This window comes from Mandrillus leucophaeus, unplaced genomic scaffold (genome assembly GCF_000951045.1).
Source record: "Mandrillus leucophaeus isolate KB7577 unplaced genomic scaffold, Mleu.le_1.0 Scaffold363, whole genome shotgun sequence".
In the NCBI taxonomy this organism is placed as follows: Eukaryota; Metazoa; Chordata; class Mammalia; order Primates; family Cercopithecidae; genus Mandrillus; species Mandrillus leucophaeus.
The window spans coordinates 761,945-778,622 of record NW_012103843.1 but is presented as its reverse complement, the minus strand read 5'-3'; the positions used below and the strand labels follow the sequence as shown (position 1 = coordinate 778,622).

General features: G+C 49.3%; 1 protein-coding gene across 1 annotated transcript in view; it reads right to left on the bottom strand.

Moving 5' to 3' along the window:
- COL4A2 (collagen, type IV, alpha 2) overlaps positions 1–16,678 on the bottom strand; it is a 220,499-nt gene extending 203,821 nt beyond the window's left edge. The window contains exons 1-3 of the mRNA XM_011989799.1: positions 16,656–16,678; positions 16,237–16,324; positions 16,062–16,116 (exon numbers count right to left, since the gene is read on the bottom strand). Coding sequence (XP_011845189.1) covers positions 16,062–16,116; positions 16,237–16,280 — 99 coding nt within the window. The 5' untranslated portion in view covers positions 16,281–16,324; positions 16,656–16,678. The remainder of the gene's footprint in view (positions 1–16,061; positions 16,117–16,236; positions 16,325–16,655) is intronic.

The window sequence follows — 16,678 nt, the reverse complement described above, 5'->3', positions numbered from 1 at the left end:
AGTTGAAGCATATTTTGCATTAGTTTGACTTTGCAGATAAGCCAATGTCTGTCTACCCAATAATTTTTTCGACTGTAATTCAAATCAAGTGAAACCAATGAGAGAGGAACCTTCAGTTGACCCAAGGTGCACATTTTTGAGGGTCATGCCTTTTGCACCGAGCATAATGATTTGTGTTGTGATTCTGAACAAAAAGTCCCCAAACCACTTAGCTTCGGTCCTGGCCAGGAATCTCGCCTTTCCCTCTCTCTTTCCTCCCACCAGCTCTGTCTATTGTGTGGCTTAGACTCCAGCTGCTACAGCAGATGCCCAGCTGGGCACTGGGGGCAGCGTGCCCATGGCTTGGTCCCTGTCCTCAGGGAACCACCTGGAGCCTGTGCTTAGATTTGGTGTGGAGGAGGAAGCCCCTTTCCTTTGGAATTTTCTGACTTCACCTTTGCCTGCCCTCATTGTATGCAACACTGCAGGCAGCAGGTGGGGGAGGCTGGCACTGGGCATCCTGCACGCTCTGTCTAGAAGAGGAGCCCACAGGCTGGCTCCCAGCTTCCCAGACACTCATTCTCTTCAGCTCCAGGTTTTACAGCTGCAGGGACATCATATTTAGCATGCGTAACTCAAAAAATATAAAAGCAAACAGCAAGATGGGTGTCCAGCATCCACAGGGGGGTCCCTCATCATGATGCCTGACATCATCTCAGACAAGGGGCTGCCCGTAGATGCGCTCCTCCTCCCAGGCATCGGGGCATCACCTGTTTAGAGCTTCCTGACCACAGAGGGCGTGACAGAAATTCCAGAGTCACCAGTGGGCCTCTGGTGTCCAGTCACAGGAATCTAAGGCAGTGGGGCAGCAACAGGCCCTTGAACTCGAGGGAATGTAGCTCCCAATCCCTGTGGTATGGACTTCACGTGGACTGACACCCCCCCTCAATCAGCTGCAAGTTTTCATAGAATCAATGGATCCATATCTTTGTCTACTTGCTCCTCCTAGACTGTGCAACAGTGCACTGGCTGGGTTGGTTATAACAGTTGGTGTTGGGGGTCATGCCAAAGCCTTCAAAATGTAAAAAGGAGATGGAAACGTGCCCTTCGTTCCTGCTCTGGGCATCCGCCCTCCCGCTCCAGCTGACCTGACTCGGGCGGCCTCAGTAGTCTCTGATCATGCTGCCAGCTGCCCTTGCAGGGAAACCTTACCCATCTTGGGGTCTCCATGGAAGAGTTAAATAATACACCAATTTAATAAAATTACTCCAGCATCTACGTGAAGGTCCCTGCGCTGTGGGAGGATCTGGTGATGAATAAGCCAAGTTCTCAGCCCTCGGCAGCCTAAAGTGCAGCAGGGAAGGAGAATGGCAGTGACCAGAGGTGGACACCGGCTCACTGTCTCCACTCTCCATCTTCTGACCCCAGTACCACAGGAAGAGGGGAGGCTGGTGACCATCAGTTTGGTGAAGCCGTGGGGAAGATCTAGGCCTGCACCTGACCACAGCCTCCTCTCACAGCTCCTCCCAGGGTTCCCCATATGTCTTCTCCCCTTGTCTTGATGCATCCATCCCCTATCTTCCTCCTGAGGAATCTCACGCAGCTCTGGGGCTTCAGTAACTGCTCTAGGAGAACTGCTCCAGGTCTGGTGCCTGTACCTGTATGGGCAACCCAGGACCTCACTCACTGGCTTCCCACCCAGACACCCGGTTCCCTCCTGGACAGTTTGCCATGCCTGTCCCAGAGGAAACCAACTCAGCGTGGCCCAAGCCAACTTCCTTTGGAAGAGTGGTGAACGTTTACCAGAAAGCAAAACAAACGTCAAGAGGAGAGGCATGGGCAAGCCGCCTCTGAGAGACAGAGAGGCAGGTCATCCCCAGGCTCTCTTCCCCACCCCCTTCATCTGGACCTGGGCCTCACATCGCCTTTCCGAAACCTCTTTGATTTGCAGTTCCTGACATTAACCATTTGAAACCTGTCAACTAAAGGAACAAAACTGAGTTTAAAAATAAGAACTTTAAAAAGTATAGCAGTGTTACTGAGGTTTAAAAAGGAAGGAAATTCTGCCATGTGCTACAACGTGGATGTATCTTCATGACTGATATGGTTTGGCTCTGTGTCCCCACCCAAATCTCACCTTGAATTGTAATAATCCCTACATGTCAAGGGTAGGGCCAGGTGGAGTTAACTGAATTATGGGGATGGTTTCCCCCATACTGTTCTCATGATAGTGAGTTCTCCTGAGATCTGATGGTTTTATAAGCATCTGACATTTCCCCTGCTGGTACATTCTCTCTTTGCCTGGTGCCATCCATGTAAGACGTGATTTGCTCCTCCTTGCTATCTGCCATGATTGTGAGGCTTCTCCAGCCACGTGGAAATGTAAGTTGATTAAACTTCTTTTGTAAATCGTCCAGTCTTGGTTATGTCTTTATCAGCAGCATGAACATGGACTAATATAAGGACTTTATACTAAACGAAATAAGACAGTCACAAAAGGAAAAACACTGCATGATTCCACTTCTATGAGGTCCCTAGAGTAGTCACACTCAAAGTGACAGAAAGTAGAATAGATTAACAGAGGGTGGGGGAAGGATGGGATAGAGAATTATTTAATGCACATGGAATTTCTGTTTAGGATGATGAGCAAGTTCTGGAGATGGACAGTGGTAATACTTGCACAATAATGTGGTATGCTTAACGCCACTGAACTGTCACTTAAACACGGGTCAAATGGTAAATTTTATGCTATGTATATTTTACCACAATTTAAAACAACAAAAAAAGTATTAAAAATGGACACATTTGCAATATATATATACACACACATATACATACTCTCTATATGTGTGTGTGTATATGTGTGTGTGTATATATAATGTGACATTAATAAGATTATCTTCAGATGGTTAGTTTATAAACACTGTGTTTGTAAGGTAGGTGTTATATTGATAACGTGCCAAGATTTTATTTTTTATTACAGGAAAGTTACCTAGTTTTTAAACACATGAAATATTTAGAAAGAATAAAGACCTAAGGTAATTTTTTTACATGTGAAAGACTAAGAAAAGCCCATAAAACAGGCCTTTTTTCTATGTTTATTCTTAGACACTCTAGTTAATTAAACCCAATGAGGAAGAAAAATCAACATGAAGGCAAAAATGTTGCCTGAATCAACAGTTGTAGCCTTTTGTTCTCTCTCACTGATGAGCTAGAGGTGTTGAAAGCGGAGATGTTTTTGAAAGATGCTATAAAAAAGGAGAAAAAGGCAGCTTTTAAAATGGATGAATTCTATCTCTCTATGATCTTTCCTTTTAAATACATTTATTTTCTTTGAGATGCTGCTCTGTTTTTATATAAAAAGAAGCATATGGCCTCAGAGTTAGACTTTGTTCAGAGGGAACTAAACTTTCCAGTTATTTGAAATATCTATCGGCGTGATCCCATTTCTTGTTCTAAAACTTCTAGGCAGGATTCAGTACTATTCTTAATTGCTTTTACTTCTTAAGTAAAGAATTCTTGGATTAAAAAAAAATCAAGCGCCAGCATGACTAATCTGACTTCCTTCCCCCTCCTGAGTGAAATAACTCATTTGTTTCTAGATCATTAAATTCCAATCAGGTGAGAAGCAGATAACAAATAACTCATGTTGGAGAGCAGAGAAATCGCCCAGAAATCACAGCACTGGGAGCCCAGGGGAGGTGCCAGTGGCACCCACGCGGCGGGGGGTCACCGTAGGGGGCCAATGACTGGGTCACCCAGTGCCCGGAGGTGACCTGGCAGTGCCACCCGCCAACTCCACCTCGCCACCTTATGTAACGGGTTAGGACTGTTCCTGGGTTGTGTGGCTGCACCTGGCAAAAGGAGAGCCCAGGATGTGAGAACCAGAACCTTCAGGTGGACAGACACACATTCACAAAAGCCAAGGCAGACAACTGAAAACTCACTGCGCTGTGTGCCTTAACTAGCAATGTGTTGACTTTTCCAGCCTCTGGTGCCTTGAAGTGGGTAACCACAACACAACCTGATGTCTGCACATACCGGCAGGAAATCGACATATCACCGAAGATACACAATTTTGGCCTACTTGCTGTTAAGATTTCTTGTTTTACAACAGGAAGGAGGAGGCTGGACAATAAGAGCTGATGACTAAGACTAAGGAAATCCTGTCTGAGCTAAGACTGTCTTGGGAGGAGAAGGGAAGGGGGCGCTGAAATCTGGCGGAAACAGCTAGGAAAGGAAGGTGGATTTCAGACAGGAAAGGAGATCACCTCAGGTCCCTACTTGGTCTTGAATCGTAACTTGGATGCTTGTTACAATTAGGACAATTACCAAGTAAGGAAGAAAGGGAAGGAGGTGAGTTCTTCCCTGAAATTTCCAGCGGGAATCTTCCTCAGGGAACCCACGCCTTGGCCTGACTCACCTGGCTGTTGGAGGGTATAGGCTAGTCTGGGAGGCCTTTCCATGCTAATCTGAGAAGTAATTGCCCTGCTAGGAAATGGTATGGAGGGAAATCTTTCTGCTCTCTCAAGAAGGAAACTCTCTCCTAAGATTCTGTTTTGCATTTTTATATCATGTGGCCAAACCAAAGCCTCTTGAGTTTTCTTGCTTCACTAAATTATACCTGTGTCTCGTGGTTATTTGAACCAATTGTTCTTTGTTTATAAGTGTTTCCATTTGTTTTGGAAATAAGTTAGTTACACCTTGACTGAACTTTAATTATTAAAATGTTTCCTTTGGGTGACATTTCCTACGCTTAAGGAAAATGGAAATAATCATCTCAAGGCATTAAGAAGGCACATCTCCACCAGTTCTCACTCAGCGACCACCTGCTCAGAGCCACCAAGACACCGTAGGGTCTCAGCACTCCAGGCACTAGAATCGTGGAGACCAGAACTTCCCGCTACAGGTCCCCCACACCCGCCAGTCCTGCTGGCCCGCTTCCTCCTGTCCCAGTACCACGGTTCCCAACAGTAACTCTAGTTAACTTGGACTTCACTCTCTGTTCAAGTTCTCTAGGTAATGAGGATGAAGACCTAAAAAACAACAACCTAAAGCCAGGTAGACATGAACTAGTGTTGATCCTTTAACGGCCTCTCCTGAGTGCAGTCATCTTAGCCTTCATTTTTCAGAGTTCATGAGGCAACTCAGTCACCCTCGTGCCTCTGTCCAATTTAGCAACGCTAAGATTGCTAAACTCTCTACAGCCAATTTCTTCTTGCTCCTCCGAGCACATGCATAAGAACTATTTTAACCCCCGTTTTACAAACGTAACTACAGTGTAAAGAGTTGAATACTCACACCAACATCACCTGACCAGGCAGCAGCAAAAGCAGTTTCAAACCCAACACCCTAGCTGGCCCTATTCCTGTGGGGCCCATGCTTGAACCCTGACATTTCCTGTGAGCAGGGTGAGTGGGGGAGCTCTCACAGGTGCTTGCTGATGAGTACAACTGTACACGAGATCAACCGTACTGAAAGTCTCATATAGAACAAATAAAGTGGCTCTCAAATAGTGAACGTCTGCAGGTTGCTGTCTTACCATGAATAATCCCAGATGACATATTTAATGTAAAATTTGGTCAGATGGTTGGACAACCCTACACCATACACGTGCACACACACACACACACACACACACACGCACACACACACTGATCAGACTTCACGGTTCCTATTGTCCTTGCTCTGACCAGACGTGAGTCCGTGGGAGGATGGATGTTCTAGAACTCATGAGTGAGTTATTCCTAGTAGCAATCAGACATGTTCATTTAATGAACAAATGTCACATACATGATCCCACTGTGACCCTGGGACATAGTTTTTACTACTCCTGTTTACAGATGAAGACAAGCATTCTCAGAAAGGAAAAGTGACTTTTCCCAGTTGCTGGGCTCAAGCCCACAGGCTCCACCTCTTTTTAACAGACCACACCTGTCCTCCTGTTGGCCCATGGGGACGTCGCTGAAAAGCAGCAGCAGAAACACAAGGTAGTGAGAGAAAAGCCAGCGTAAGGAAGCTGGCATTCGTCCAGGGAAAATGGAATCCCCCTGTCTCTCTGTAGTGTCCACTGGGTTTCCTGCACGTCTAAGATAATTTTAGGAAGGTCTCTTTTGCCCACAGGACTTCAGTAAGTCTTTCTCTAAATTACGACTAGCAGCATTTTCCAACAGCCAAACACAAAGCTGTGTCTGCCCCTCCTTTTCCCCTTTACACGGCTGCTGCAGCATCTGCCTCAGTAGCCTGGGGTTTTAAGCCAGACTTGGAGAGGGCCGCTTGGGGCTTTTGTCTCCAGGACTCTTGGTTCTACAGGTGAAATTGTCCCTTTGCCCATTCTCATGTATTTCTTGGTCATCCTTTAAGGGCCTCTCCTGAGTGCAGTCATCTTAGCCTTCAGTTTTCAGAGTTCATGAGGCTACTCAGTCACCCTCGTGCCTCTGTCCAGCCTCTCTGCAGAAGGAACCCTAAAGACACAGGTCTGTTGGCCGGGCGCGGTGGCTCACGCCTGTAATCCCAGCACTTTGGGAGGCCGAGACGGGCGGATCACGAGGTCAGGAGATGGAGACCATCCTGGCTAACACGGTGAAACCTCGTCTCTACTAAAAATACAAAAAACTAGCCGGGCAAGGTGGCGGGCGCCTGTAGTCCCAGCTACTCGGGAGGCTGAGGCAGGAGAATGGCATAAACCCGGGAGGCGGAGCTTGCAGTGAGCTGAGATCCGGCCACTGCACTCCAGCCTGGGCGACAGAGCGAGACTCCGTCTCAAAAAAAAAAAAAAAAAAAAGAAACAGGTCTGTTTGATGCTCCCCAGAGGCAGAAATAGTCTCTTTCTGCCTTGGCTGTCCCCACAGAGAAAGAAACCAGGAGCATCTTCTAAGTGTGTGTGTGTGTGTGCGTGTGTGAGGATGTGTGTGTAGGCGAGTGTACATGTGTTTCTGTGTGTGTGGGGGGGTACAAGTGTGTCTCTATGTATGTGCATGTGTGTCTCTGTGTGTGCATGTGTACATCCATGTGTATGTGCATGTGTGTGTGCGCATCTGTGTGTCTATGTGTGTGGGGGGTGCAAGTGTGTGTCTGTGTGTGCATCTGTGTGTCTATGTGCATGTGTGTGTGCATCTGTGTGTCTGTGTGTGTGGGTTGTGTGTGTCTATATGTGTGTGTGTGTCTATGTGCATGTGTATGTGCATCTCTGTGTATGTATGTGGGGTGTAAGTGTGTGTCTATATGTGGATGTGTGTTTCTGTATGTGTGTGCTGGATGCATGTGTGTCTATGTGCATGTGTGTGTGCATCTGTGTGTCTGTGTGTGCGGGAGTACAAGGTGCATACGTATGTGTGTGTTCTCTCTCTCTTTTATCTCTATCATCTATCTCTGTATATTCCATGTAGATTGATAACATTTTCTGCACATGATACACATATCTATGTTTTACATATACAACAATTTATGTATTTTAGACGCGTATATATGTTCGGTGGCTGGGGTTTATTCACCTAGCCAGTGGTTAAAAGCAGAGTTTTAGAATCATCAAGTTCTAGGTTTCACTCCCCACTTTGTTCCTACCGACCCTACCAGGTGCCCTCCGGCACATGCCTCAGTTTATCCAGCTGTGAACCCTCCATGGCTTAGAGCAGTTTCCAGCCCTAGTGGCTCAGCAAACAGGTGTTGCCGTGTTTCTTCCCAGGGTGTTTCAGCTGCTCCGAGAGGTTCTGGAATATGCTGGAAGCATCTTCAGGGATGCTCTCTTAGGTTTGGTTCTGGTGATCCCACAAAGAATCTCCCAGGGGATCCCTTCCTTTCACCCAATCTGGAGCCAGTATCACTGGAAGGCGGGGAGGACAGAGGGGGAAGGAGGGCTGGGCTGGTGGCCCCAGTGCCATCGCATCGCTGCGCTACTCCTCAACACCAGTTTGCAATGACTGCACCACGGCTGCTAATCAGCATTTCCTTCTAACCAGCATCTCCTTCTAATCAGCATCTCCTTTATCTCACGGACAAACCACAGCTTCTGATGTAGTCCAGGGTGTGTGTTTGACCCTGTGCACGAACAGAAACCCTTTCCCGGATCTCACAGGGTCCCATTACTCTACAGTCAGGGATCCAAAAACACTCAACATGCGGAAAAATATTGTTATATAATATCCACCAGGTACCAGATAATCAGTCCATGAAATTAAAAAACACACATGCTTCTCTAATTCCCACATGGGAGATCACTGAACTGGGTAAAAGCAACAAAACAGGAATTCTATGGGTGGGGTTGAAACAATCCCTTGGAAAAAATGCAAATCTTTCAGACTGATCCACTATCCCTTTATCATCATATACAGCTAGTTTTATCCAGTGGGAGAAAGCAGATAATTTGGGGAAAAAAACCCACAGTAAGAATAAATACATTTTAATCTCATCTTTTATTAATAGTTCCATGACTGTACTCCTCATCCAAAGGATTTGCTTGCATTGCTGCCAACTAACTGCATTTATTTATGTAACAAGTTCTGTTGACGGCCCACTGTATTTCAGGCCTCGGGCAGATAAAGGTACCCGTGAATCATTCCATGAGGGCCGATGCAAGATGCCCCGAACTTGGACTGTGGGAACAGCAATGTCAGCTAAGGAAGACACGTTTCTGGGAGAAAAAGTGGATGATGGCAGGGCACGGTGGCTCATGCCTGTAATCCCAGCACTTTGGGAGGCTAAGGCGGGCGGATCACCTGAGGTTAGGAGTTCGAGACCAGCCTGGCCAACATGGTAAAACCTGTCTCTACTAAAAATGCACAAATTAGCTGGGAATGGTGGCTTGTGCCTGTAATCCCAGCTACTTGGAAGGCCGAGGCAGGCGAATTGCTTGAACCCAGGAGGCAGAGTTTGCAGGGAGCCGAGATCATGCCACTGCACTCCAGCCTGGGTGATAGAGCGAAACTGTCTCAGAAACAAAAACAAAAACAAACAAACAAAAAGGTGGATGGTGGGTGAAGACAAATGTTTCAAGTCTATGGGAGTTACAATCATGACTTATAATCCTTGATCCTAAAGAAAATAAAATCCTATCCGTGGAGAAGACACTTTAGCTAGACCCTGAAATGGGCCTCAACTGCAAAGGACAGAGGCTCCAGGCATGTGCAGGTGTGTGATACCTGCTGCGGGTCACCTGGTAGAAAGGGACAGGCCATCCTTATCCCCCAGAGACGAAGGCCTGGAGTGCAGTCAGGGTGTGCAGAGCAGAACTGGCAGGGGTCAGGCAGAGGTGGCTCCGCTCATGCTTCTCATTTCCAGTTATCAATGGCAGGGTGATGACAGGCAACCATGCAAGGCAACAGCCACTGGCCACTGGCCATCCTCATTCTGGGCCCCTTTCCCTTGGCCCCTAATTAACACAGAAGCTGTGGCCACTGACAGGCTGGGACTCCGAATCCCACTGCCATGGCCTGCAGCAATGCAAAACTATGGCACATTTTTGTAAAAACTAAGAAATTAACATTGGTACAGAAATTAACATTATCACATTGAACTGCAGACTCCACTAGAATCTCACCAGTTTTTCCACTAGTGTAGTTTTTCTGCCCCAGGACCCGCCCCAGGATACCACACTGCACTTAAAAGGAGCAGGTTTTACCAAAAAGCTTGTTGCTTCAAAAGCCAGCCTCATCCAAGGCAACAGAAGACACTGAGGCAGAGCACTCAGGAGCCACATGTGCAGGTGGCCTAAGTCCTCCACCAGCCACCTGCCAGCTGCCCGTCCCTGTGGCTCATGGGGTTTCCTAAGCAGGCGGGAAGGGGGCTTTGTTCTGTGCTGCCCAGGAGGGCACGAAGGTACTGCCTGATGCGTTCCTAAGGGTGAGCGGGTATGGGCAGCACCGGGCTCCTCCACAGTCATGTTTTCTGTCCTTGCAGCAACACTCTAATACAAGCCTGCCCTTCCATCCTGGGCTCAGGAAACAATGGAGCAGCCATTTCCCACCCCAGTGAGGAAGAGGCCCCATAACAGCTCCACCAGGCCTCCCACGCGGTGCTGAGAAACTCCACAGGGAAACCTCCTCATCTTCATAAATGACTCCAACCACGGCCAGGGGACAAAAATCCCTTTACTCAGGCTTCGCTTGGGTCTACCTCTCCTGTATTTTCCACTCAGCGAAAGGGACTTCTGTTCACTTACTCTATTAGAGAAAAGAATGGGAGCAACATTTTCCTCTTGCTGCCCACATCTGCTCACTCGAGAGTGGCTGTTTTTCAGCCTTCTCCACGCACTTGTCCATCTGACTCATGCACACCAAATGTGACTGGCTGATGACTTCTGGGAGCATTTTAAAATTCTGAAGCAACTGACATTTGCAGAAGAGTTGCAAAGAGAGTACAGAGAGTCCCTGTGTACCCTGCACCCAGACATCATGATGTCATATTGACATTTTATGAAACTATGGCACATTTTTGTAAAAACTAAGAAATTAACATTGGTACAGAAATTAACATTATCACATTGAACTGCAGACTCCACTAGAATCTCACCAGTTTTTCCACTAGTGTAGTTTTTCTGTCCCAGGACCCGCCCCAGGATACCACACTGCACTTAAAAGGAACAGGTTTTACCAAAAAGCTTGTTGCTTCAAAAGCCAGCCTCATCCAAGGCAACAGAAGACATTGAAGCAGAGCACTCAGGAGCCAGCCAGGAGCTCAGGAGACAGGGGAGGGGCTAGAACCCAGCACCTGGGTAGGAGCCTGCTGGGTGGATATGGGCTGCTCGCAATTCCTTTGAAATTCACTCTCTGACCACATCAACAGGACTGGAGACACCCATGAAGACTCCCTAAAATTAGACACTGCCTTCTTCTTTCATGGGTAACCAAAATAAAAATTACAGTCCTCCAGAGTCACCAATGAACTCAAGAGCAGTGAGTCACCTAGGCCGTCACCTGTCCTGAGAGGGTCTCATTAACTGAAGGGGGTGGCCACCAAAGGGAAACATCCAGAGGGGACTATCCAGGAACTCTGTCCTTTCTCTCATCTCAACTGAGACGTGTCACATATTTACTGGATTCCAGAAGCTTCTTGACACTATGAAGATAAAAAGTCCCATGTGGCATATTGATTTCTAAGCGAGGTCCTGGTGCAGGCCGGATAAATTCTATTTTGGAGCGTATCTGGAAGGGCTTTCTATCCCCAGCATCACAGCGGAGACCTCAGCTCACCCTCACAGGTCTTAGCACACCTGCACAGCCCAGCCCTCACCGCTGACTCTCTAACTTACTCATGGTATCTTGATCACCTGAGAGATCCATACCACACAACATTCTCTTCCAGGCTCCAGAGCCAAAGCATGTGAAGTGTCTTGCCCTGAAGTCAGAACCTGGTTAGCAACAGGCTGGATTCGACTTTATGGCCTCTCAAGACTATTGCATCGTTCCTGGTCCCTGATTCACGAGCTGAATCAGCCAAGGCCGGGGGTTGCAGACGCTGCCTCCCACCTTCAGCAGTGATCACATAAGCAGACACCAGCAGACACAAAGCAAGAGGCCAGTTTCAGAGCTTTCTCTAACCCTCTAATCAAAGACAAACATTCTTCTTCAGATAAAAAGAATGAGACATTCCCAAACCACTTTCCAGGTGGTGATCTCTTCATTACATTATCAACAGTGTTGAAAAGTTAAATCTCCATGGCACTTAGCTTTTCCCTTGAGTTTCTCTATTATTTAAACTACACACTCGTTTTCTTTCCCTCTCCCCAGAAACACAATTAAACACAGTCCTTTGATTTTTATTATTTCAGCAAAATCTTTTTTTCTATTCTAGAACCTTTTCCTTGATCTTCACCTCTCTCTCTCTGATGGTAAACATAGCCTCCTGGTCGTACAAAGCCTCTTTCCTCTCCTGCGCTTTCCGGTTTGCCCTTCCTACCCACCTCTCGTTCTGGGGTGCTGTTGACAAATCTCCGCTATTATTTATCGTGGCCAAGTCCTGCAAGCCACCCCCGGAGGAAGACTAGCCTCCAGAGAGCTGAGATACGCTCGTTTATCCACGAGCAGAGGAGGAACCCCGTGCTTTTCTCTTCTTCTCAGAGGGCCATCTTTTGAGCAACAGAGCTTCAGCTCCAGGAAATGTAGGAAAGAACTGTCCTTCCTGATCCTTACAGAAAGCTCTGGGCCTCATGCGGCACTGAACATCTCTTCCCTGTTCCAAAGTCTGCGGAAAGGACTTGCCACCGCAGCTGCTGGCTTGGAGGGCAAGGAAGGTGGTGGCAGCCAACAGGAAGGTCAGGCGAATTTCCGGGGGCTGGAGCCCCGAGGACAGCCTGGAAACTAAGCGGCAGGCAGGGGCCCCGCACTGATACCTACGTGAACCCATGTCTTTGTGGCCCCAGGTTCCGGGCAGAGGTCCTCAGGTGACCGCCCAGCCGGCTGCATATTTGATCCCTCAGGCTGCTGCCAGCCTCTGGAGATAAGTGACAATGCTCACAGCGGCTACAGTGAGTGCTTCTAAGCCTCCATGAAGGTTAGAACAGGCAGCCGAGGGGATGTCCCTTAAACAGGCCCAGGGGATACCTCCTGGCTCCCGGGCTGTGCCAGACCCTCAAGGCACTTCACATGCACCCACACACCTCACGGCACTCCCATCTATGAGGTGGGTGGGATGAGTAACACCTCCGTTTTGGGGGAGAGAACTAGGATGCAGAGGCTTGGTGAGTTCCCACCCTAGGCGGCAGCCCCTCAGTTGCCCACCAAACTGAGAACTGCACCCCGTCACCTGCCTCAAGTCTGGGATGGGACTCCTGTGTCACGCTGCCTTACACGAAGGCACTCTGTGCATCTCAGCACTGCATTCAAACAAGGGCACCTTTAGAAAAGGCACCTTGGACAGCAGGGAGTGTGTCCTGAGGTGCCCACACAAAGCACCTGGGTTCACACTGAGTCCAGAGCCCAGGCTGCCCCGTGGGATTTCAGCTTCCTTTCCTCCCTTTGGGAAAGCTCTTGCTTCTCTCCTTCACTCGGTGCCCCTGATTCTCAGAGTGGGAGAAGCAGAGGAGGAAGGAGGGGGAGAGCCTCCTTCCTAGGAATCAGTGCCGACTGCACTTAGTCCAAGGTCAGGACCAAGGAGAAAGCACCCACACCCCAGGAGACTCAAAGACTGAAACTCAGGAGTGCCAAACTCCCGGCCACCTTTCAGGCCCTGGGAAGCTCAGTATGGAGGAAGAGGCCTGAGTTCTAACCCGTTTCATTCAGTTACAAAGACAGGAACCTTGGGCAAGGGCTGCAAACCCTTTGTGCCTTTTCTCACCTGTAAAATGGGGGTAATAATAGTTCCCTAGCTCATCAGTGTGCTTTCTTGTGAGGATTAGAAGCATTAGTACAGAGTAATTGGCACACAGGAAGTGCCTAATAAGTAATCACCCAGGCTCTTCACTACCCATCCTAGCTGCTTCTGAAACAAAACTCTTCAAGGACCCGGCGGCAGCCCTTTTTCCTGAACTGACCTACCCAGGAAAGAGTCCGTGCCATAATTAAGAAACATCTTTAAGTTTTCTTAATTGATACAATACAGTTGAAAATTGAAACATTATTTCATGAGAAACAGCCATTAAAGCCAGTGGTTACCAAATGAGTAAGCAGAAGGCTGGCCCCTTGTTGAACGTAACAAACTACAAGTCTCTTAACAACACATATTAGTAGGTCCCTAGTAAAATGATTAAAAAGATCTATTTTTACTTGTTGAGTTAGAATCTAAATCCCAGGGAAATGAAGTGAATTGGCAAGTAATCTCAACTGCCTCTCAACCCAGTACACTAGCTCAGTGGTTCCCAAATTCCGGTATCATGTGGGAAGGCGGAGTCCTGGACTCCACCCCGGAATGTCTGACCAGAAGGTCTGAGATGGGGACCTGACTTCTTAACGAGTCTTTCCAGGTGATTTACGTCTGGGGCTCTAAGGCGCCTGCACTTTGAGAAGCTCTGCTGGGCAATCAATGTTCTTGGTCCTATCCCAAGATCAAAGAGTCAAAGAGACTGAGGGTGAGCCTGCAGCATTGATGAGGTTTTGGGGAGGCACAGAGGCGTCCTACCTGCCTTAGGGTACTTGGCCTCTGTAAGAAGCCGTACTTCTTCAGAGTATGGAAACTGAGGCTCTGGATTTAAGAAATTAGGGCAGAGCTATGTTTAGTACCTAGGGTTTTTTTCTTGTTGTTATTTCTTTTTTTGTTTTGTTTTGTTCTGTTTTTAGACAGAGTCTTGCTCGTCTCCCAGACTGGAGTGCAGTGGGACTATTTCGACTCACTGTAACCTCCGTCTCCTGGGTTCAAGGAATTCTTGTGCCTCAGCCTCCTGAGTAGCTGGAATTACAGGCACGCACCACCATGCCTGGCTAATTTTTTGTATTTTAGTAGATAAAGGGTTTTACCGTGTTTCCTCCAGGGTGGTCTCGAACTCCTGAGCTCAGGCAATCCGCAGGCCTCAGCCTCCCAAAGTGCTAAGATTATAGGCGCGAGCCGCCGCGCCCAGGCTAATACCTAGGTTTTGTGAAGACCTAGGTGGTCGGTGGTCTTTCCACCAATTTTAGGATGAGTTCACAAAACAATTCCTGGGACTCCCACCATCCTTAGGCACGAACATATGGAAATTATAAAAGCGGCTCTAGCGGACAAAGGGATGCGGGTGTCAGTACAACCAAAGCACACACAGCCCGATTTGGTATTTTCTGGGATCGCCCCCTTCTTTGAGTGTGTGTGCCTGCACGCGCATGCATTGCTTCTGGTTCATAAATCCGAGACAAGTCTTACACGCAGCACAGACATGTGCATTAGAATTCACAGGGTCACTGGGCTACTTCAAATATCTAGGTTCTGATCTTAAGTCGGGGCTGGGACGGAGAGACACAACTGAACTGGAAGAAAACTTTGGCCTGGAGTGCTCTGGTCAAAGTCTCCGAGTCCTCCTCTTACTTCCCAACCTGGGCTTTGAACCGGAGCCAACAGCAGCGGAAAAGTAAAGTTAGCAGCTCTTTCCCGAGTGGGAGTAGCTCCTCATCACTCACTGCCCTTAAAATCCTGGTTTGTTTTCCATTAGGGCAGAACGATGTAAAAACAACAGAATTCAAATGAAATCACGAACACCTTCCCCCTTTGTACCTGCGTGCTGCTCTGGCACAGTGCGCGCTGAGGAGGGGAGGGGTCGCTCCCAGGAGGAATCTACCTGGGCCCTGGCTGCCACAGGCAGAGCTACTCCATAGGCCCCAGTAAGGCGAGGAGGGGCAGCGGACATCTCGAAAGCTCCCTACACTTTCAGCTCCTGTCTAAACATTCGAGTACTGCACTAAATTCACCCACCAAACCTGTTCATTCTAGCCATGGTTACATAAGGCTCGGTAAAAGTGGCTCCTACTCTTTAAACGAAACGCATAAAATGTACAAAGCCTCTCGCAGCGCAGTGGCCAGCTGCACCCACGGTATCGGCAGGGCTGTGCATGGCCGGCGTGGAGGGGCAGGCTCCGCGAACAGGGGCCCAGAGTGGCGCCCGGAGCAGATCTTCCAGGGCCGGAACAGGACTTGGGAGAAAACGCGGTTTTTCTGCCATTGTTCCCTCGCAATGGTTCAATTCAAACAACACTAAGGTTGTCTCGTTCGCCTCCTCGCCCCGCCCCTTTACCCAGAGACTCCCATTTAAAAACACAAAAAACCCTCAGCCCGTGACAGAGCCTCCCCACCAGCTCCCGAGTTCCAGGAAAACATTTTTCGCCCGAAGCCTGGCGTCTCACTGCCAAGTGACTGACATTCTTTCCTGGCCTCCACGGCTGCGGCTTTTCCCAAAGCAACGAAAACGGTGCCTCAGGCTACATTTTAAGTTCTCAGCTCCCCTGAAAGGGCCGATGCCTGCAAAGCACAGGCTTGACGCGGGGAACCCACGGGAAGGAAAGGTGGAAAGCACGAGGAGGGAAGAGCAAGCTTTCTCAGAACCTGGGTGGGCAGGCTGGCGAACACCCACACTCACACACACACACTCGGGAGCGCACGGACGAGCTGCCTTCTCCACGGCCACTCAAACGTCCCAACCATTCTCGGGCGCGCAAGTCCGAGCGCGTGGAGCGGGAGCCAGGACTTACCGCCAAGACGCCCTGGGCAAGGAACCCCACGGTCACTGTCCCCAGCAGCAGCCACCTGCATGAGAAAGGGAGAAAGAGGCACGTGAGCGTGCGGGCCCGGCTTGTCCGTCCCCGAGGGTTACAGGGAAGGTCCATGCGCGGGGGACCCACGGGGACCAGGCAGAAAGTCGCTTACCGCCGTAGGGCAGGGCCGGCCACCGCGCGCTGGTCTCTCCCCATGCTGGCGGTTTGTCCACTCTGGGCCCCGGTCAGTCCCTCTTAGCCTAGAGGCGAGAAACAAAGCGAGTTTAGCGCAGGACGAGGGACGCAGCCCATCCTCACCGCTGGTATCCGTCCGCGAGACGCGGAGACTGCGCGGTGCGCCCCCCGCATGCAGGCGTGACCAGAGGGCCGTTCCCCGCACGACCCGGAAAGAAGGCGAGCCTCCCGTTAGGCCCCGGTGGGTGCTGCTTGGCCGAGGAGCTCGGTCTCCGCTCCCCCACCCTCCCCCGTTCTACTCCCAAGCACGAGAGCGTGCAGCCCTAGCCTGCACAGGGCGCTCCAAGCCGGTGCTCTCGGGCCAGGGTCTGGGCGCCGCTCGGGGGTCGCTCTCACCTCGGGGTCGGCTTCAGGGGCTG